Source organism: Pteropus vampyrus, unplaced genomic scaffold (genome assembly GCF_000151845.1).
Source record: "Pteropus vampyrus isolate Shadow unplaced genomic scaffold, Pvam_2.0 Scaffold45, whole genome shotgun sequence".
Lineage (NCBI taxonomy): Eukaryota > Metazoa > Chordata > Mammalia > Chiroptera > Pteropodidae > Pteropus > Pteropus vampyrus.
The window spans coordinates 575742-599934 of NW_011888826.1; the positions used below are offsets into that span (position 1 = coordinate 575742).

The following is a 24193-nucleotide window of genomic DNA, read 5'->3' on the forward strand; positions in this document are numbered from 1 at the left end:
TAAATCTTTGAAACTGGATTAAGGTGATATAAGATTATAAGTGCCACTGCCATATGCCGAAAACAAACAAATTCTTTCTGTAAGAAAATGTTATCCTAGGCCACATATTTCTCATTTTTCTTACCAAAATTAATCAGGCACAGAAAAAGTCAAGACCACATGAATTAAAACTATGAGGAAAAACAGAAAACATACAGACACATAGACACAGGTAATGAAGTTAACAGACTTCAAACTACATATGCTTTATGTGATCAAAGAGATGATAACACTGAATGTCTTGGTAGACAATTGAAGCTATATAAAAACACCAAACTAAAAAGGTAGAGATAAAAATAAAGAATAAAAATATCAAATCAATAGATAGATTTAGCAGCTTCAAAGCTAGAAAAAAAATCTGAAAATTAATGTAAACTGTTAGGTCAAAAGAAAATATCTGGAATAAAACATACATATAATGATAAAAAAAAATACTGAAAATAAGGGTAAATGGAAAGGACGAGGTGAAAGGTCTAATATATGTATAAGTGGAACCAATGAAGAAAGGAAAGAGTAAAACAAAGACAAGATTTGCAGAGAAACTGATTGGGGACTTTCCCAAATAACTTAAGTCATTAAGCCACAGATTCAAGTAGTACTACAAGGCCAATGAAGAAGCAATACAAAGAAGGCCAAACCTCGTCATGTCGTAGTAAAACTGCTGAAAAAGAAACCAAACATAGTGCTGAAAGCAAATGGCTAAGAACCTAGAATTCTATATGAAGAAAATACCCTTCAGAAACAAAGGTGATTAAAGAAGATCTTCAAATGATAAAAACTGAATTTGCCACTAAAATGAAATACTAAAGGATATTTTCATGTATATTAGACTTTAATACATCAAATACTATTTAAAGGAAAGAAGACAACATGAAAAATAAAATACGTAACTAAAAAAAAAATTTTTTAAATAAAAATAAGGCAAAAGAGAAAAAAATGAACAGAATTAAAAGAAAAATAGAAGAAAAATCAGAAATGATTAAAGACAAATACTCAATAATTACAATAAATAGGTGAACTAAATGTGTCAATTAAAAGATGTCTCAACTTACTTTGAGGCCTTAAAAATCCTGATACCAAAACTTGACATATACATAACAAATGAAAAATACACACATACAAGTTGACATAATTCAGTTAATCTAAATCCAGAAATACATTAAAAAATATACATATTATGGCCACATTGAGTTTATTCCAAGAATCCAAGGATGGTTCAAGATTTGAAATAGAATATAACTTTCTTAATCTGAAAAACGGTTTCTACTAAACGAAAGAAAAAACCTACTACAAACATTATAATGGTGAAATGTTGGCCACTTTCTATAGAATAGGAATTAAATAAGGACATGCACTACTACAACTACTCAGCCCTTTTGGATCCGTGTTCCAGTCAGTGCTAAAAGACAAGAAATTCAGTTCACAGTAAGTAATGTGGCTGGATCCAAAATCAGGAGAAAAAAGAAGAGAGTCTAGAAATTACAAGATGAATTCAATCAGGAACTTATACATTTGTACCCATTAAAATGGTTATTCATATATTCTAATGAAAGAATACATGTAGAGGGAAAGTACTAGCAGAAGAAAGCGTGTATGAAAAGTCGACTTTTGCTACAGGCTGTTTCCCCAGAGTACTTGCCAGGATGGGCAGAGGACAAAGCCGTCTTTACCTAAACAAAGTCACCAGCATTGGGCACGGGTGGGGGGTTAATCCCTCTTCATAACGCCATTGCCTTCCTTTGGTGATAAATCTGATTTGACAACAGAGTTCTTGGAACATTGCATTAAATTAGACCGAAAACTTAAGAATTAATTAAATTCTTCAAAATTTCATATTTTCCTTCTGTACTCTATAAATTTCATTTTTTCTTTTAAATTTTTTTGAGAAGAGACTAGGAGGTACTCAGATGTTTAATATAATGACTGCTTTATCAAGTTCTTTCAATGTTTCTTTCCCAGCTGCTCACAGCATTTTCATGGTTTATCTTTCAGTAGTCATCTAAAATAGCCTCAGATCAGTTTATTTTATCCTATTAAGATTACATGGAAACAGTAATACTAAATTAACAATATTCAAGGATGACGTGAAAACGTGGTGCACACTAAATGGATGTTGCACATAAAATACTTGTATAAAAAAGCTATGAATTCCTTTTCCTGAGAGAAGTGTGAAATATGCACCTGAGCAAGTTCTTTCTGCTCATTCACCAGTCGGCCACAGCTAGCAATCATCTGATCCAGAGCGTACAGCCGGTCCTCGAGTCCTTTAATGGCTTTCATATTCTGATTATCAAGTTTGGCAATAGTCTGACGGCATTCTACTATAAATGGTCGAATAATCCTTGGATCAAGCTAAATGACAAAGACATGCATATGAATAAGTTTTCAGTTAATAGTTTAAAATGTATTTCACACTATTTTGATAATAGCTTCAGAGAAAAATGTAGAAAAGCAAAAGTATGGAAAATCTAAGTTTTCTTTTCATAAGAAGGTCAAAAACAGGATAATTATGTTAATAAAACAATTATTACTGATTATATTGAAATATACTAATAATATAGTTTCAGGAATTATACCTTTTGACCAATGTCACAAATCATTCAATTCTCAATATCCCAAAGAAAATGCTATTTTCAAGGTCTTATGAAGTAAAGCAGAGTTAAATACTAAAACACATTATTTGGTCATTAACTGTATTATCAATCTAACTTCCCTCTAAAACATAACATCTTCAACTCACCTCCCTCCTGGAAATATCTTGGTCTCTTATCTTCTCAAGGAACTGAGGAAATGAATCAACTACACTTTCCCCTTTCCCTTGAAAGAATACTTTATACTGTCAGTCTTTTTGTATGTACTATCCATAAAAAACATTCAGCCAAAGGTCACCAATGACCTCATTTTACTTGGGGCTCTTATGTACATTTATCATTGAAGAGAACTTTGTTCCAAACTTGAGAAACTTTCGGGCATTACCTTGGGGGTTCCTTCACAGTACCCTCCTTTGGCTCTTTTTCCCATCTAATCCATAAATATAGCTGAACCAGAAGGAATCAGTGTTTAGCCCATTTTTACTTTTCCTTGTATGACTTCAGCACAACTTCTGTTGAAATTCTAAATGACTTCCTTCTGCCCACAATGTCATCCAAAAAAACCATAGAATTACAGTAAAGGCTTCATTGATTTGATACCAATAAATCCTTCCAGGATTCCCTTCTTTTGAAAGTGAATTGCCTACTACATCCAGACAAACCCTGTGTTTCTCTAGCTCTGATCTTCATTTACCCAGATCGTCCAGCCTAGCTCTTTAACTCCATCTCTGCCTCTTTGTAAGGATCCTAATCAAATACTACCTCCTTCATAATGCTTTTCCTGATCTCCATAGTCAAAAGGACTGTAAATTATGTTTTATGTACAGTGTCTGGTACACAGAGAACATAAAAACAGTTAAAACTAAATTATTCCATTGGAGGCTACATTTCTAACACCATGAGAAAAGTTAACAAAGCCATTCTTTAAATACAAGCAGCACTTGTTTTGCAGTGTATTAACTAAAACTTGCGCATATGAACATTTTCTCACTTTTCTCAATTTTGTGGTGAGTCTAATGTGCACACATTTCTAATCCAAAATATTTCACAAACCAAAGACTACCTGTAAATCATTAGGGTGATAAAGGGCTAAAAGAGATGGCTAAAATAGATTCAAATTTCCAACTTGAATTACAACTATACATAGACTTAACATAGTAATGCTTTAAAGAAGTAAAAGCGAATCCAAAAGCAGGGCTCCTGATTATGATGTCTCTGTATTCATAACTCACTGAAAGTACAACATAACTACACTGACAAATATTGAGGAAAATTTAGTAAATCACTAAATATAGGTTATACATATTAATAAGCAATTATTTAGCAAAATTTTAATAATTAAAGACAGTGCTACACTAATTTTTTACTATTAGGCTCTTTCCTTAACATTATACAAAGATTAACATTGTTGTTGTCTTAGAAGAGAAGAAACTATACAAATTTTCTTACCCTTGCCATTCTTCCCATCCCACCCCTAAACCCACCCCACCTACAATAGAGCAAACAATAATATTCCAATAAAATTACAAGTCTTCTGTATGAAATACTAAGTCAGGATTCAATAAATTATACTCGTATTATTCTGGACAGCTTAGAAATGTACTAAATGTACATGCCTCCAGTTATTAATCATCAGCAAATCAGTCTGTCTTTTTACAGTATAACCTCAAAGAGAATATCCAAGAGTCGTTCTAAGTTGAACACAATTACAATCTAAGAAAATACATATTTTCACATATTTGCAACAATTCTAAATTTTTCTTGATGCGTTAGCATAGAAAAAGGAATAGTTCATTAAATTAGCATCTATCAATCTACATAAATATTATGAAATAGAGGATTTAAATAACTTATGGATGACAGAAGTAATAAATGAATCAGTGCCAAGATTTGAGCCCTTATGATTCTAAATCTTATGCAAGTTCTACAACACCTATATCTTGACTACTTTCTTGAAAAAGGTATTTGATTTTTGCAGCTGGAAATACACATTACAAACACTGCTGAAATGAGGATTAGCCTGTAAAAATAATGGCTTTAAAGAGAATTTGCTTTTATAGAACACCAAACCTTGGTAGGTAATTCATCAGCAAATAGTGTTACTGCTATCAGATAATCAAGTAGGTCAGCTTATTTTAGAAAACTATGTGAGATAAAAAGAAGGCATTCTGATGAGAGAGAAATCCCATACTCAGCTCAATCAATTATCTTTAGAATGGCACTAGTTGTATCAAGAATAAATACATAAAACTACTGAGACGAGAAAAATATTAATCTAATAAAAACATCATGGCAAAGTGCTATTTATTATGTGGTATATCCCATTAACAGAACATAACATATTGTGTAAGATAAAAGCATAAATATGTAAACAAATTCTACAAGATAGATTTTCATTGCTTTTGAGCAAATAATATTTTTTAATCTAACAAGAGTACTACATTAGTTATTATTTTGAACCATGTTAACTAATTCTATAACAAATGAGTACAACCAAATAAAAGTTTATATTTTGCTCTCACAATAAAATGGCCATGTAAAATAGCAGACTTCAGATATTACTGCTATGTCCTATGAAAGCAACCATTAACCTTTGAGAAGTCAATAATGTGATCTCCTAGTAAAAATACTATAGCTAACTTCTGTTTTCTGTAGGTATAAATTCCTGTGAATTTTTCATTAAGACAGAAAAAGATTGTTTCTTCCCTCTTGTCATACAAAATGAATAAAACTAATGGCTCTGTTAGATTTCATTTAAATATGCAAGCAAAAAAATCAATTTCAAGCCTTTAAAACAGTGATTCTCCTCAGTCTATAGCTCTATTCTCTGACTCATGCAGAATTATTAAAAAAAATAATGATACCTCAATTATTCTAATCACAATCATGTGGTTGACTTTCCACAATCATAGATGAAATGCTTAGGCTACTAAAATGTCAGTAATTTATAAGGGAACTTCTTACTCATTTTTGGCACTAATCTTTGCATAACATATTATTATACTCTCCTGTCCTGGCAAATGTCTTAATTGAAACTTTCTTTGATGACAAATAAGAAATGGTTAAAATGAAATGCCTATGCTAAAGGATGTCATCAAGGAAATGAATATTGAAAGATTTATAAAGAAACCGAGAATTTATTTTTACATTTTCCATTTTACTATCTTATAACTTAAGGCATGTGCAATTTTCCAGACATTCCAGACAATGTGCTGCCTTTCTCTCAATAACCAAAGATCAAGTCTCTTTTCAAATTCAGTACCCTTTGAAAAAAGTTTAACTATTCTGCCAATTACCTTTAGATAACAGCAGCCTTTAAAATATTATTTTGTATTTCTGTATCACTGAAACATGTGCCCCATCAACTTCCTTTCTGGCTTAAAGATTTTCCATAGGCTTATGGATCAGATTTGAAGAGGCATTTATTCCGCAGGTTTAAAAGTTTTTGTAAGTGTATTTGGGGGAGAATTTATTAATCCAACACAGAGGCTCACTAGAATTACAAAATATAACTAAAAACACAATGTTTAAGTTCTGATTTAAAAATATCTCAGGCATATGCAGTATTTAATATTTCTTTTTTTTTTTTTTAAGTCAGAAAAAGGTTACCTCTTGAGGGGGGCAGTGGTGGTTAGAAAGAGGCAGACAGGAATTTTCTGGGAGATGGAAATGTTCAATGTCTTCTTTTATATGGTGGTTACTCCATGAACTAACCACACAAGAAAATGTGTATTTCACTGAATGTAAATCATTCTCTGATTGAATCATGGGATAACTGGATAATTGAGTAATTGGATAATTGATTATTTCGGTAATTTGGTAATTGGATAATTTATTGGATAACTGATACATTTATTGGTGAAATGGTTTGATCGATTTGTCTACTTTAAAAAACAAGGAATGCACTGGAAAAAAAATTATTCTCAGTGTAAAAAATAAATATTTAACTGTAAAAACAAAAACAAAATTTTATCTTTTACTCCAAGATTCTATTTTTACTATAAGATACTATTCATTCTCCCATTATAGAGAATATTTAGTATAAATAATATAACTGTAAAGAGTTAAAATGACGAAGAGTACCAAATTAACACCACTTACCCTGCTCATGGAATCAAAGCACTTCCTGACCAATGACTCCACATCATTAGGTCTATCCTGAACATTTATCCAGTCTAACAAAGAAACATTAAAAAAAGGCAGATCTCCTTCTTTAGCATCTACTAAAGTTTCATCCTGCTGGACAGTACTATGACAAGATTCTCTAATTTCTTTTCCTCCTTCAGCATCTGTGGTATCTGGGGCTACGTGTTCCACTGACTTGTGAAGTGAGGTTAATAAGGATTTGTTAGTTGTTCTCGGCGTATCAGGAGAGAGCACCAGTTCAGTGGAGGTTTTCATCTCAGACTTTTCTGATCCCTCATGTTCAGGTAGAGAATCCAGTCTTCCCAAACATTCCCTGTAACTATGTCTGGTTAGGCACTCCAACAGTGGGATCTTGGCCATTACTGAAACCGCAGTTCCTAAACTTAAAATGCAAAAGATCTGTCAGTAACAAAACAGGACAGCTCTAATTAGAGATTAACATTTTGAAAGATTAGCATTTTATCATCATATACAGAAATGTTTATAGTAATCTACGAGGTGCTCTTTAAAAGAAACCTAGTTAGATAGGGAGAAGAGTTATCAACACATTTAAATTCTATTCTATAGTAAAAGTTGGCAGTTTATCCTAAACAAGTGAACACTTGTTTTTTATCAAACCTTAAGGTATAAGAAATTCAAATTTACAAAAGATTTACCATAGCAGTCCCTAGCAGAAGTATAATTTTTGGTCTTTAAGTCAATCAAGAATTTCTGATATACTGAAAGCACAGAATAAAATTAACAATCCTAATATACATTATTGTAACTCTTACATTTATCACACCCTGAAAATAAACAAACAGGTAGAAGTTGTTAAAAGGCATTCAGGCTCTTACATTAAATTATCATATATAACAGAAATCTCTAAAAAAAGTGACTAGGTTTTTATATAAACTTTTAAAAGGTATTTCTAGTCTTAATCATCTCTCCTTTCTCAAGATTTATCCCATTGTCAACTTGAGGCCAAAATCTTCTAAGGATTCATTCCACAAAACAGAGAAACTTGATTTTATAAATTTCACTTGAATGAATGAAAAAAAGAATGTCCTTCTAATTCAAGGTAATACAAAAATACAAAAACCATATAAATGAACGCAAAAAACAAAAAGCCTACACACACACCACACACACACACACACACACACACACACACACACACACACACACACACGACAAAGGGCTACATTCATGAATCATTACTATATTTTTATATCCATTATAGCCCTTTTTAAAAAGAAGCAAAAGGTAGCAGATGTGCTTATATGTAAAGAACCAGTAAACCATTTAAGTGAGAGCTAGAACACGATGGCTTTTTCCATCTTAGCAAGCCTACATCGTATGACAACATTTAAAAAAGAAAATAAAATTTTCCTCGATTGCTAATATTTGAAAACTTTTCTTTTTCCATTAGATGTGTTATTTTTTTATTTTACCTTTACTTTATTGGATAGTTGGAGGCAGGGAAAGAGAAGGCAAAGATTCTTGGAAGAAAACAAGAAAAAGAAATGTGGGAGATCCATAAAATGTGTGTAAAACTGATCATAATTTTAGAGTCTATAAAAGTCATAAAAGTCTCAAAAAATAAACCTCAATTATAAGTATATTGCCTATCAGAAATAATATTAATCACTAAAATTGCAAAGACATTTTAAACAAACAATATTATCCATTTTAATGGCACACATACTGAGTAAGTTTTAACTTGATGTCTTCTATGGATTGCAGATAATTTGAATAAATATTTTCAAACTTGAAAAGTAGCTTTTGGTATGAATTTGAACAGTCCTCCAGATTGGCCATGATTGCAGCCCAGCCTTGGTGCTGAAGATGTTCATCATGGACTAGACTTTCACAGAAAGAGCTAAGCTTCTTGGCAACTTCATACATTTCCTATTGGGGGGAAAAAAAAAAAAAAACACACACACAATAAAAGACGGTATGTTTCTGTGTACATATTCCCATATATGTACTTACATATACACATAAATGCATTCTAAACACATTTTAAAGAAAGCATTGCTAAGGGAATGTTTTATTTTATCTTATTGTTCCTGCTTGTTGCTGTGATAGTGGAGGAAGAGAAACACCTAATTCTTTACTGCTAGAAGTATACACTGGTAGAGAATCTACAGAGGGCAATTCAGCAATAACTGTCAAAAGTATCTATCATTTGACAGTGCTTCCTCTTCTCGGAATTTATCCTATAAGAGATTAAACAAAGAACACGAAAAGATTTTTTTATTTAAATACCATAAAATGAAATAGAAACCTCAACGTCTATCAAAAATTTATATTTATACGATGAAATTTATATAGCATTATATAAGATGAAATATTTTTGTATATAATATGTGGAAAGATCAATACACAGTATTAAATTTAAAAAGCAGGATGCTGGGTTTATAATGTGAATTTTCTATATTTATACTATTATATGAAAAAAATCACTTGTAACTGATTCAGCAATAACTGTCAAAAGTATCTATCAGTATTTTGAAAGATTTGCATTTTATCATCATACACAGAAATCTTACCACCTATTATGTTATATATACACACACACACACACACACACATATAATCTATGAGGTGTCCTTTAAAAGAAACCTAGTTAGATATGGAGAACAGTTATTAACACATTTAAATTCTATTCTACCAGAAGCAGGGTAACCACTATTCTACTTTGAATCTCTTACGAATCGGACTATTCTAGATACCTCATATACTTGGGAATCATACAATATTTGTCCTTTAGTGTTTGGCTTATTTCACTTAGCATATTTTCCTCAGGGTTCATCTATATTGCAGTTGCATCGTAATTTCCTTCCAGTTTAAGGCTATATGATATTCCATTATATGTATATACCATATTTTGTTTAGAAACATATTATGGAATATTATGTTTTATTAAGTTCTCCTGGAATTATTATCATTTAGCCTGTGTTAGTAGGCAAATACAGATTTGACTTAACTTTTTCACAATTTCTGACTTATTGATTTCACTTTGTTCTGTTTAATGCTTTAACTTTGTCAGATATTAATACTGCTGTTTTTATTTTTTCAACATTCACCTACTAGTTCTATGTCTATCAATTTTTAAATTTTTTTCAATGTAATGTTTTAATATGCCTTTGTTTAGTTTTATTTGTTCTTTTTATTTCTCTCTAATCACTTAAAATTATATATTCTATTTCATCATCCTTTAATTTTTTATCTAACATTACATTTTTCTACTAATGTGAAGTATCTATATTTCTCAACTAAATCAAAACTTTATTACTTTTTAAATAGCATGCAATCGTGTAGCCAAACGTTTTACTAGTTTATTTGTACACCAATATTCTCGCTTTGTTAATAATCCTAAAACAAATCTAAAGGACTCTACTATATAAATTCTACTTATAAACTTTGTGTTTTTAAAAGTAATTCTGGCTACTCAAAAACATTTCTGGAGTTTTTAATGCTTAGTAAGTATGTTCCAGAGAGATGAGATTATTCTCTTTTTATGTTGTATCCTATGTGAAAAATGGGGTAGTTTCACAAATGTACATATTATAGTAAAACAAAATGCTAGGATAGTTACTAAAAAAAGCAAATGTTAACACTTAATAATAATTTATAATTTCATTAATTTATTTTTTGTAAAAGGCAAATATTACTGTTTGGTTTATTTTAAAAGAACATTTTTTTCATTTTCTGAAGGTAAAGTGTGTCTTACTACTGATAGCTTAGAGTCAGTATTACAATAAAGTACTAACAAGTAAAAGGAGAAATCCAATGATTGGCAAACAATCCATGGAGGCTGTAAACAGCAATATGAGAGGTGTGTATTGGAAAGAAACCTGCTTTTCCTCCAGGACCCAATTATGAATATAGGAAAAAGAATCACATTTTTAATAGTTACTTAAGTTCTCTATGCCTATTCTAACATAGGTACTTACTGATTAAAGCAATGATCAAGAGTCATATACCATCGTTTATGAAAGAAGTTGAACAAATCATATTTAAGACCGCTTTCCACTCTAAGATTTTGTCATTGTTTAACACAGAATGAAAAACAATGTATGATTCTGAAATTTAAAAACCAGACATACTGACCACAAAATATTTTTTCCAAAAAAGTATTATTTTTTTCATGTTTTTTTTGCATGCTTATTCTGTAATTTAGACTACTTTGCTATTTAGATTTTATGCTTTTAGGAGTAATCAATTTGTTAGAATGTTCACTGATGCCTAATAAGTTAATAAACATAAAAATATCAGTAAGTACATGAATAAGACTTCATTTTGTTAAATATGTCAATTTTTAATTTTAAATTATACTAAATATAAAGTTATCATATCTCAAAAAATAATTATTTATATCTTACCACTGCAAGCTGTGTCCTTGAAGCAACAGTGTGAAAAACTGCAGGCATCATAAGAGACTCTTCAACTTTTATTTCCATGTCATTTTCTGTTGAAAAGGTAGTTTTAGGAATAGCAGGTGGAAGTTCACATAAGATCATTTCTTTGTTAAAAAGAAAAATTGGATTTGTGTCCTATAGAAGTAAAAAATGCAAAAAAAAAAAAAAAACTGAAGTAAAATATTACAAATACTGAACATGCACACTGCCCTCAATATATGAAGCAGATAAACCTTACTTTTGAATAGAGTTCCCAATTCTCTATCTCATGTGAAGTTTGAGCATGTCTGAATGAAAGGGCTCTTGGACACCTACCGTCCCAGCACTGTAGGTACACACTCTTCTATCTGCAGCCATGCATTCTCCTCCATTGACTACCAGCACCTGGTGCTGAATAGCAATCTTATATTTGCTATGAATGGCATGCTTAAGGTCTGTCACACTTAAATAAAAAGGTAAAAAAAATCAGTTATTTTCATTTCATTGACAAACATTTTTATTATCAAAATAGCACAACATAAAAATATTTAATAGATTAATGAATTTCACTATTAGGTTTTCCACCAAAACTATAAAAATATAAGCTTCTTATCTCTGAAACTGGATTTCATAATTAACTGCCTGACCTTAGGTGAATAAATCACCCACGTGTACATCTAAAAGTGAGTCTATGAAATACAGAACAGTAGACATGTTTATTTTTGTGCTCATCATATAATGTTTCAAAGGAATGTGCTCAAATTAGCATCAAATCTGTTAAAATCCTCGGACGTGTATTAAAATCTCCATATCACATTACAAAAACTATACTGTCTAAACCATCTGAAAATTATTTCCTTATCTTTGAAAATTGTTTCCTTATCTTATCCTTACTATTCCTTTACAGGTAAAATTGTATTTTATAAGAACTAGAACTTCTAAAAAAGAAAATAATTTCACAATGTCACTTTTGAGGTTATTAATTTCAAATTATTTATAATATTTTCAGTGTCAGTCTATTTATTCTCCATTGCTAGTAAGTCTTTGCTATTATGACTACTATAAAAATATAAGCAGATTTGGAAACATTTGCTATTTCTATTTCCTTCCTGTTTGGCCTCAAAATATATATATCTTTCCTCTCCATTTCTCACAAATATAAGAAGGAGGTATTCATTAGTAAATATATGAAATCCCTGCACAGCTGGAGAATTATTAGACATATGAGTCCCTAAGTGGGCTAAAAATATTAAACTGATTTTATTCTCTCATTAGCAAAACATTATTGTCTCTATTCATACAAGAGAATAAAAACAAATCATCAAAAAACACAGGATTGATACATGCTGCTTTACATATCTAGCAATAATTCCCTTAGCAATGTCCTATGAAACTTAGAATAGCAATCAGGTATGAAAACTTGCTTCTATTTGACAGCTTTGGTTTGAAATCAGTATGTTTGTTTGTGGGTAAGTTGTTTATTATAAATAACACAGTCATACCAACAGAAAAAGCACAACTTAATGATTTTAACTGAAGCATTTTTGAAAAAGAAACTGGGATGAAATATTTAAGACTTGCCATATCACTACTCCTATTAACGAAAGAACAGTTTTCTTAAAACCAAATAGTTCATTATAACTTGCTTGCACAAAATGCAAAGCTGATGAGAAAAATTAAAATACAGCTCACGTTTGCACTGTAAGTTCAGTGTCAAATGTTAGGGTAGTTCCAGTGTTAACCAGAAATACATATAACTTCATGATTTCTCTGGATTCTGTGAGCTTATACTTCACACTCCGATAGGGTTACTAAAAGAAACAGACAAGAAAAGTGGTCAAAGTTACAAACACAACTGCAAATACAAACTCCCTCACATAAGACACAGCACAGTCGTGCTACAAAAATAAAAAAAAAAAAAAAGTTTTTTATGTTTAAGATGGCTAACTGGACAATTCAGTAAATTTGCCATTTAAAAACAAACAGTAATGAGACTAGCGAAAAGTATTAACTGTTGTACCATGGAAAAATAACAAAGAAAGAGGTCAGTGGTTAAAAAGTTATGTGTACACTTCATACTGTTTTCATGTACCACTCGAAATTAAGAATCAAACTAAAATCAAAAATAAAAATTTGGTCAAACACCTAACTCCAAAAGTTCTTCCTCCACTTTTTCCTTATAACAATAAAAAAGTCAAAGTTAAATTTAGTAATAGCAAATAAAAGTAGCCACTATTTGTAAGTTAAAGGAAAATGAGGTAGTACTAATTCCTTCCACTCAGCTGCCTCTGAGTTCCATCTCCATTCAGAGCTATAAATCCTCCATATATGAAACTCTGGCCCTAATAGTTTTACTACCTAGTGCACAGTTCTAGAAATCAGAATATTTTTAACACAACTCTGCCATTAACTGCTTGTCCAAGTCAAAACCTCATATGTGAAACTTCCTCATCTACAAAATAAAGGGAAAGATTTCTACACCTAGTATTTTATTTTTAACAAATACAGGTAAAAATCTCAAAGATTAATGAAAATAGTAAAGGACAATAACTTTTCAGAAACTAGTAGGTATCTTTCTTTATGTTCTTTCCACCCTAGCTTTAAAGTAAAATTATCAAGAAAGAAGGAAAAAGTAAACAAGGTTTTCAAATTAATGCTTCCCAAATCATTATTTTAAATGCCTTAGATCAAAAACTCTATTATAAAGATAGGAACTGTGACTTACCGTCAGGCACTGTGAAAATAACTACCGCTTTTCTTAAAAAGCAGATTAAAACTGGCTTATGTTTGCTTTGCTTGGTATTGGCAATTGAATGGCATTACTGGTTAAACTCAGTGAACTGAAAAAGAAACATTTCTAAATTATTATAGAGAAATAATTCAGCATGTGACAGTAACATAAGGTTATTATTCTCTTCCTTTTAAAATTACCTTCTAAAAGAGTAATCTCTACTCAGTCTCTTTCTGACCTGCACATTAACTGAAACCACAAGCATATGACTTCGACCCACACCACACCATTAAAAGACATCAAAAAACTCTCTAAAGAAAACTCCCCCAAACTCTACAGACACTTCTCAGTTCTTAAAATATATAAAAAGACCCCGGGCTGTGGAGTCAAGACTGCCTGAGTCTGATTCTGGCCCATTACTTGTATATGATCTTGAGCAAGTTACTTAACTGTTTGTTTCTTTTTTCATAAAACAGGAATAAAAATAGTATCTTAGAGAGCCCCTCTAACTCCAGGTATCCATACTCTAGTGAAATCCTCACTCTCCCTGCTCCCGCAGGTATGGGCAGGACCTATGATCTGTTCCTAACCAATGAAATATGCCAAAGATAATGGAATGTTGTTACATGATTGCCATTTAACATTATAACTTCCATTTTGCCAGCTTACTCCCACCCTTGCAAACTTTGATGTAATAAGCTGCCATATGGAGAGGCCCACAGGCAAGAAACTGAAGTTGCTTCTGGCCAACACCCAGCAAGAAGCTGAAGGTCTCAGTCCTGCAAAGAACTGAATTTTGACAACCACCATGCGCTTGGAGCAGATCAGTTCTCCATCAAGCCTCACACAAGACCCCATCCCTGGCTGACAGGTTCATAGCAGTCTTCTGAAAGATCCTGAAGCAGAGGAACCAGCCAAGCCACGCCCAGAAACTGTGAAATACATTTGTGTTGTTTTAAACAGGTAAGATTGTGGTAATTTCTTATTCAGCAAGAGTATTCCATACATAGAGATATTATGATAATTAAGTGAGAAAAAATATTAAGGTATTAGTATGATGCTCGGCAGATAATTATCATTCTCACAGATTAAAAAAATAAATAAACTAAGAATTAGGGACTTAAGTTATAGGTGAATGAGTGAGGATTTGAACCTAACTGACCTTCTCATCACTTTAACCAGTATTAACAGCAAAAAGACAGCGGACATCATGTGGCCTCTTTCCTTCCACCACAACTTGACATCCTCATCCTCCCCACCACTCCAACTTTTTATTCTCAAACACCATACTGCTTAAACTTCCCAAATAAAACAACCTGTTTGAAGTCTCTGAGTCTTCATTAGAGCTGTTTTCTCTGCTTTGAATCTTCCTTCCTCTACCTGCTATTACTCCTTACCCCTGCCCCTAGAGGCCCCCACCACACACACATTCTCTCAAAGACTTAATCCCAATCATGTCATTCATTAGCTGTGCTATATACTCTATGTGTGCCTCTATGCTTGCATATATTGTGATGTTTCTGTTCATATTTCTCACCTATAATGAATAGCAAGCTTCTTTAAAGCAAAGACCATGCATTCCTGGGAACTAGTTCTAAAATATATTCGAAATAAAATGAATGAATAATCCTATACTAGTAAAGTAGGGTTTATTCTATACCCTTGTGAAGACTGCTAAGAAGTCACATGCTTGACATCTACCACAGGATTTCTTCAAGTAGTTCTCAAAGAAAAATTCCCAGATTTTCCAACATCATTATCTCCATGATAACAAGCAAGGCCCCATTTCATTCACCACCGACACATGTGCCCCACTACTACCATGTATGGGTAATTCTGACACTCTACAAATGCAGTCCCAATGCCTCGGCTCAACTAAACAGAAATTAAAGCTCTATCTAACTAACATATAATAAGATATTCCTGTTATACCACCACAGATTAGCAACAAATCTTCTAATGAATAAGGGAAAGTGACTAGAAAGCCAAAAGATTTAAGTGACAAATACTGCTGGTTATCAAAGCCTCTAAGTAACAGCTGGGTCCCAGGTGAGTAACATTAAACATAAGCAAGGTTCTCTGCCAACCCCTGTAGAGCCTGTAGTGTGAGAGAGAAAACATTTGTTAAAAGTAACTAAAAGTTTGATGATTTTATACCAGAACAGTCCAGTGTATTCTTACTTATAATTACTTATCCTTCACTTAATATTTTTACATTGTTATGAATGCTTCATAAACATCAATACTGTTGGCCAAAAAGCATTCCAACTTGTGAATTCACCATAATTTATTTACTTACTATCTCCCAGGGTTTGGTTTTTTAATCTTACAGATACACATTTTTTTTCTTATACTTAGGATTATTTCCATAAAGTAGATTTCTTAGAAGTAAAACTGCTGAGTCAAAGCATTCAAGTAGTTTAAGGCTATTTTTAAATGCTTGCTAATATTATTTATTGTATATTTGAACAGTTTTTTATTATTACTGAGTTTGAACTTTATTCATTCATAGATTGCCTAATATGTACAATGCACTATGTTAGACATGGAATATAATAGTAAACAAGATCGACATAGTCTCAAGACTACTACAAACCTCAATTACCAGAAAAAAATGAAATCCCTATCTTACTGGGTTAGCTTAAAAATTAAACAAGACAACACCTAAGACAAGCACTCAATAAACATACTCAACTAATATAGATTTTGTACATTCAAGAGTCAGGCGTTGAAGATATAAAAATGATGGGGAAAAAGTTGTTGTAACTGCAGCCAGGAAAAGTAGCCAGAATTAAGATAAATATATTTTCTAAAAAGTGTGCAGTGACAGAAAAATATGAAAGGCACTTACGTTGACAAGTAAAGAGCAGCAAGAAGGTACAGCCCTAGATAAGTCATGCAGATCTAACAAAAGTTGGCAACAGAGAAAGCTAAGATGATAGCAGGGAATCACATGACTGTGTTCAATAAAGATGTGATGAATAGATAAATGTCACTAAATGCCAAATCCAAAAGTATAGACTTTATCTTATAGGATAAAAGGAGCCATCTTGTTTTCTGAAGGATTAGGTAGCTAAAAGAAAGGTAAGTAAAATGGAAGGAATATTGGTGGCAAAGATGATTCATCGATCCATCCATCCACCCATCCATCCATCTGCCCATCCAAATTTAACATTTATTGAGCTTATGAGCTAGGACTGGGTATTCTGTGAACAAAACAGACATGACCTTTGCCCTGATGAGGTTCAATCTTAAAAGAGAAAAAGGCATTCATTCAACAAAAAGAAAGCAGACATGATATAAATTGTGATAAATGCAATGAAAGAGAAGAGTGAGCAGGAAGTAGGACCTACTTTAGATTTGGGTGATCAAAACAGGTCTCTATGTGGGTTACATTTAAATGGGGTCATAAGGATGAGAAAAGGCCTGTCCTGTAAGGGCCAAATAAAGTAGTACAAGAAGACACAAAATTTTTGTGAGACTAAACATAAAATATTCATAATAATCATCACTACATTATTCTGTTTCTTTTGTTTCCTTTTAAATAGTTAATCTTTTTTGTTTTGATATAATTTCACACTTAGAGAAGTTATAGTAGCACAACTCCCTTGTACCTTTTATCCAAATTCACCAGCTATGTACGTTGTGCTCCATTTGCTTTATCATTTTAGTTTATAAACCATGCATACTTCTCACTTACACTCGTGCTCTCTCCCTCTCTACCCAATATATACATAGAGAGGGAGAAGGGGAGAACTATTTGAGAGTACTTTGCAGACACGATGTCTCTTTATCCATAAATATTTCAGAATGTATGTTTGCTAACAGCAAGGCTTTTCTCATATATGACCGAAGTATATTTATCAAATCAATAAATTTAATATCGATGCAACATTATCTAATCCAAAATCCATATGCAAATTACTGCCAATAAAATCCTTCATAGACCCCTCCCCCCGTTCCCAGGATCCAATTCAGGAACATTTAGCTGTAAAATCTATCTAAATCTCCTTCATTCTGGAACAGTTCAATCATTTTTCTTTTTCCTTTCATGATCTGGGGTAATAATGCTCTCAATCCATTACAAGCTATAGAAATTACTAAGAGTAAAGATGACCTCAGTGCCATTCCCGTTCCATAACACTTAAGAGTAAAATGCAGGAAAATCTGACAAGCTGTAACAGCTACTATGTGCCTTTAAACAAACACCAATCACTTCATCTGATATTCACTGATATTCACTGTAAGGAATAGTTCAACCTAAGAAACCACAATCGCTAAAAATGTTGACAAAAAAGTTGATCAAGACAAAACTTATGAGAATTAGTTTGTATACTTCATGAACAGTGTAAACAATTCCAAGGACAGTGTTGATTGCAGTGGCTCTAGGAATTAGGTTAGTTTTGAGTCCACTATCTAAGCACACTAGATAGTATTACTTGTTCCTTAGCTCATGTCTCACAGCTCCTAGGCAACGTTAATGACAGGATCGGATCCTTGACCTATCCTCATATGACATCCCATGTTTTCAGCAATTATCTATTGTTTATAGCCATCAAACTGGCAGTTTTAACCAGAAGCCCCCTTCTCAATCTTCACTCTCTACATCCTCATTTAATGTCACGTACCACCAAGGGACTATTCTAGAATAGCATAGAGAAAAATCTAACTCATAAGATCATTTATTATTTCCCCATGGGTCTACTAGCAATGGAGGTCTATGAGTTAATGCCAGGCTTAAGATTTCTATGGCCACAAACTGCTTTTATTTACTCCACAAGTCTGAAGCACATGGCACACAAAATAATCATTGCTAACACTTATCCAGTGATTCATTACATGCCAGTCATTAAGTTCAATAGTTTCGTAGGTATTACTTCACTTATTTTTCACGACACGTAAGATTATTACCGTTTCCTTTTGCAAATGAGAAAGATTCAGAGGTTACTCAAATTGCCTAAAGGCAGAAACTTAGTAAATAAAAAATCCAGGGTTTTGAAATCAGGTCAGTTTATAATATTCATTCAATAAAAATATCATCTGACAATCTAGTATAACCTAGGCAGTTTCTTAGCTTTAGAAATAAAACAGAAAACAATCTGTTAAAAACTGCTTTCTCTCATGAAGCTTAAATTCTAGTAGGCGATGTGAAAGTTTTATATCTATACACAAATCTCATATCTTCTTTCGGAAAGAATAGCTACAAAAAATATTTTTAAGTAAAAACAATTTCAAAATATATGCTTGCACTTCTCTTGTTCTTTAAAGATATGTATATTGTTGGCTTAACAACAGCTATCACTGACTGCAAACATGAATTAAAGACTGTATCAGCTACACATTATCCTCATAATTCCTACTGTGAGAAAAGTTAGTATTATCCCCATAAATCAGATGACAACACCATGGCACAAAAAAAGATCAATTATTGTGCAAAGTCATGTACCAAGAGGATGGTACAACCAGATTTAAAGCCCATTGTTCAAACTAACAGGAAAAAAAACTTGAATGTACTACTAAAACATATGCAATAAGCACATTCTATGACTTGACATTTTACTGTTTCTTTAGAAATTCTAAGGTTTTTTCCCCCACAAATTGTACTGCTTTCAACAACCATTTTTAAGTCTTCATTTTTCTAAATACAATACAAAAAACTTGCGAGATTAACAATGGGGGATAGGGTGGCAGAACACTTTGAAATGTAACATGGTAAGGTTTTCTTTCATTTTTTTTCTTAACTAGGTCTAAGGCATTTTTAAATAAAGCTGGATATATGTAAGGAACAGTGTGAAGTGAACTGACTATCTAAATACCAACGGTAGGCCCTTATTTTTTCTATAAATAGCCTACAAGAATCTAGATGAACAGACACGCAGGCTTCCTCAACATTACTACTAACTGACCAGGGACTTAAGGCTACCTCCCACGTATCTCCCCTAACACTTAAAGTGGCTGGTTGCTACTCAACTTTCAGAGAGACAGAGAGACAGAGAGACAGAGAGACAGAGAGACAGAGAGAGAGAGAGAGAGAGACACACACACACACACAATTTTTTTAAGTGTATGATTTCATCTTATTTTTGTCCCTCCACCATTCTTTTATTCTCATTGCCCCATCTCCTTCCCTCTGGCAATCATTAGTTTGTTCAATAATTATATGACTATTTTGTTTATTCACTTTTTTAGACAACATAAGAGAGATTACCTGGCATTTACCTTTCTCTGTCGGACTAATGTAGAACATCTAGGTCGTTTCCACATCTTGGCTATCACTATTAATGTTGCAACTCTGATTCATTGACTGGTTCCAACTTTTTTTGGTGGAGTCTTTAGAGTTTTCTGTATACATTATCATGTCATCCACAAAAGTGACAATTTTACTTCCTCCTGATTTGGATTACTTTTATTTATTTTTCTTCTCTGACTGTTCTATCACTTCTAATACTATGTTGAATAGAAGTGATAGTGGGCATCCTTATTTTGTTCCTGATCTTACAGAAAAAGCTTTCAGCTTTTCACCGATGAGTATATTAACACCAGGTCTGTCAAATATAGTCTTTATTATGTTGAGATATGTTCCTTTTATACCCACTCTGTTGAGTAGTTTTATCATAAAAGGATGCTGAATTTTGTCAACTGCTTTTTTCTGCATCCATTGAGATGATCATATTATATGGTTACTTATCCTCTGAATCAGTCTCGTTCTGGATTTGTACTTATTAGTAGTTTTTTGATTATTGCTTCAATTTCATTGCTGGCAACTGGTCTTAATATTTTCTATTTCTTCCTGGTTCAGTTTTGGAAGATTACATACCTCCAGAAATTTATCCATTTCTTCCAGATTGTTGAATTTCTTCGTATATAATTGTTCATAGTATTCTTCAGTGATTCTTTGTATTTCTGTGGTATTGGTTATAACTTCTCTTTCATTTATGAATTTATATGGGCTCTTTTTTTCTCGATGAGTTTGGCTAATGGTTTGTCCATTTTATTTACCTTTTCAAAGAACAAGCTCTTAGTTTTATAGATCTTTTCTATGGTTTTTAATTTCTATTTCATTTATATTCACTCTGTTCTTAACTATTTCTTTCCTTCTGTTTACTTCCAATTTCTTTTTTTTTTTTTCTAGTTAGTTGTTTAGGTGTAGAGTTAGATTGTTTACTTGAAATTTTTCATTTTTTTTTTTGAGATATATCTGCATAGCTATGAAATTCTCTCAGAACTGTTTTTGCTTCATCCCATACATTCTGAAAAGCTGTGTTTTCATTTTGATTTGTCTCAAGGTAGTTTTTGATTTCATTTGATTTTCTCTTATCCACTGGTTGTTTAACAACATGTTGTTTAGTTTCTACTTATGTGTTTTCTCCAGTTTTCTTCTAAAGGTTGATTTCTAGTTTCATGTCATAGTGGTCAGAAAATGTTCAAGATTTGAACATTCTTAAATTTGTCAATGCTTATTTTATGGCCTAATATATGATCTATCTTAGATAATGTTCCAAGTGCACTTGAAGAAAAATGGGTATTCTGTAGTTATTAGATGAAATGTTTGAAAATTTTCTCTTAAACTGATCTGGTCTGATGTGTCATTTAATGCCACTATTTCCTAATTAATTTTGTCTGGTTGACTAGCCACTGATGTGAGTGGGGTATTAAAATCCCCTACTATTACTATATTACTGTGGATTTCTCTATTAATAATTGCTTTATATATTTAGGTACTCTTTATGTTGTGTGTGTAGGTATTTATCATTGTCATATCCTTTTCTAGAATTGACCTTTGTAATTACTTAATGTCTTCGTCTTTTCTTACATTTTTTTTTTTTTTGTTTTAACGTCTATTTTCTCTGACACGGGTATTGCTACCCCAGCTTTCTTTTCATTTCTATTTGCATGGATTATCTTTTTCTATAATTTTACTTTCAGTCTGTATGTCTTTTGATTTAAAGAGTCTCTCCTGTAAGCAGCATACAAATGGGTCAGGTTTTTTAATCTATTCATCTACCCTGTGTCTTTTTATGGGAGCATTTAATCCATTTACATTTAAAGAACTACTGATAAGTATGTTCTTATTGCCATTTTGTTAATTTGTGTTTTCATTGTTTTTATAGTTCTCTGTTCCTTTCTTCTCTTGATCTCTTTTGTAGTGATTTGCTGGTTTTTAGTGTTTTGTTTGGGTTCCTTTCTCTTTATTCTTTACATCTTTTGCAGATTTTGGTTTATGCATATCATTCTTTATCTAGGTAGTCTATTTAAACTGCTAAGACATTTAAGTTCGAATATATTCTATAAGGTCTGCGATTTTACTCCTCCTTCCATACTTTATGTATACTGTCATGTTTTAGACATTCTTGTACTATGTATTTCCTAACTACTTATTATAGTTTGAGCTGAGTTTAATTCTTTTTTCTTTTCATCTTCGTAGCAGCTTCTTAAATGTCTGTATTAAATATTAGGTTTTACCTTTCTCGTATTTTTTTTTTTTTTTAATTTCTGGTTTTGGCCCTCCAATTCCTGCTTAAAGAAGATCCTTTGACATTTCTTTGTAAAGCTAGTTTAATGGTGATGAATTCCTTTAGGTTTTGCTTGTCTGGGAAACTCTTATCTTTCCTTCAACTCTGAGTAAATTATTTTAGATTGTAAGTTCCTTTCTTTCTGCACTTTAAAAGTATCCTGTTATGCCCTCTGGCTTGTAAAGTTGCTGCTGAGAAATCAGCTGATAGCCTTATGGGGTTTCTTTTCCATCTAATTCACTGTTTCCCTCTTGCTTCCTTCAAAATTGTCTTTTTTATCTTCAACTTTTACCATTTTAAATATAATAAGTCTTGGTGTGAGTTTCTTTGGGTTTCTCTTATTTAGAACTCTCTGTGCTTCTATGACTTCGATGTGTGTTTCCTGTCCCAAGTTAGGAAAGTTTTCAGTCATTATTTATTTAAATAAAGTTTCTGTTCCTTTACCTCTTTCTTCTCCCTGTGGGATCCCTATAATGCAAATGTTTGAGCACTTTATGTTATCCCAGAGGTCCCCTAAGCTATCTTTTTTTTTTTTTTAATTGTTTTTCTTTTTGCTATTCTCACTGGTTGATTTCCACCATTCTGTCTTCCAAGTCGCTGATCTGTTCTCCCATATTAGCTAATCTGTTGTTGATTCCTTCTAAGATGTTTCTCATTTCAATTATTGTATTTTTTTAAAGTCTGCCTGGTTCTTTATTATACTTTCTAACTCTTTTTTTAAAGTTCTCCCTAAGTTCCTCCATTCCATTCTCAAGTTTGGTGAGTATCTGTACGACTGTTTCTTTTCATTCTTTAACAGGCAAATTACTTATTCTTGTTTTTCTTAAGTTATTTTCTTTTCCTGAAGACTTTTCTTATTCTTTCATCTGAGAGATAAGAGCATTTTCTGCCTTTTCATTTTGTTTGGCTTTCTATGTTTGTTTATATGAATCACACAAAATAGCTCTCTCTCTCAGTCTTCAAAAAGTAGCCTTATGTAGAAGTGGCCTTTGTGTAGGCTGTGTATGCTGGGTGGTTGCAGCAGGCTAACAGGAGCTGGGCAGGCATCTAAGACATCTAGGGCACTGGCCTACCAAGCTGGAGTGGCTGGCTCCAGGTGGAAGCAGGGGGAGCGGGTGTGTGTAGTAATGCCCTATTGATCCTGCCTGCTCCCTTTGTTTAGGGCCAAAATGGACTTGGGAAATACATCCTGGAACAAACTGAAGCAACCCTGCAGGTAAGCCAAAGCACCTGGATAGAGCCCCCCACATACGAACGTGGAGGGGGACATAAACAAGGGCACTCACCAGCACCTCTGACCCTGGAGAATTCTTGTAGTCCCCCAACGGCTCCAGCGACTACCCAGCCTTCTCTTTACAGTCTACTGTCTCTCTGGTTTGTTATACAAAAACTGGTCTCATGTTGAAAGACCTCTGTGTAGGCTTTATGGGTTGGGTAGTTTTGAGAAGCCAGCTGGAGCCAGACAGGGACCCAGGACACCTGGGGCACTGGCTCAAAAAGAACATCTATGTGAAAGTGGAGGGAGACGTAAAAAATGGCACTCACAGGCTCCTACAACCCATAAAGTTCCTGTAGCTCCTGGAGGGCTCCCTTGACTTCCCAGCCTTCTCTATTAGGTCTCTTTCTCTTGTTTGTTGTTCAGAAGCTGTTCATTCAACCTTCAGTTGTCTCGCAGGAATAACTGTTCCCTATATACATCGGCAGTCCCCAACCTTTTTGGCACCAGAGACTGGTGCTCCTATGAGAATATAATGCTTGATGATCTGAAGTGGAGCTGAAGCGGTGATG

At 32.8% G+C, this 24193-nt stretch overlaps 1 protein-coding gene across 1 annotated transcript in view; it reads right to left on the minus strand.

Annotated features, from left to right (window-relative positions):
* The window catches only part of RB1CC1 (RB1 inducible coiled-coil 1), an 80699-nt gene that overhangs the window by 39649 nt on the left and 16857 nt on the right, over positions 1 to 24193 (minus strand). Inside the window, exons 2-8 of the mRNA XM_011359199.2 lie at positions 13887 to 14001; positions 12854 to 12972; positions 11498 to 11624; positions 11147 to 11317; positions 8464 to 8666; positions 6732 to 7158; positions 2221 to 2391 (exon numbers count right to left, since the gene is read on the minus strand). Coding sequence (XP_011357501.1) covers positions 2221 to 2391; positions 6732 to 7158; positions 8464 to 8666; positions 11147 to 11317; positions 11498 to 11624; positions 12854 to 12924 — 1170 coding nt within the window. The 5' untranslated portion in view covers positions 12925 to 12972; positions 13887 to 14001. The remainder of the gene's footprint in view (positions 1 to 2220; positions 2392 to 6731; positions 7159 to 8463; positions 8667 to 11146; positions 11318 to 11497; positions 11625 to 12853; positions 12973 to 13886; positions 14002 to 24193) is intronic.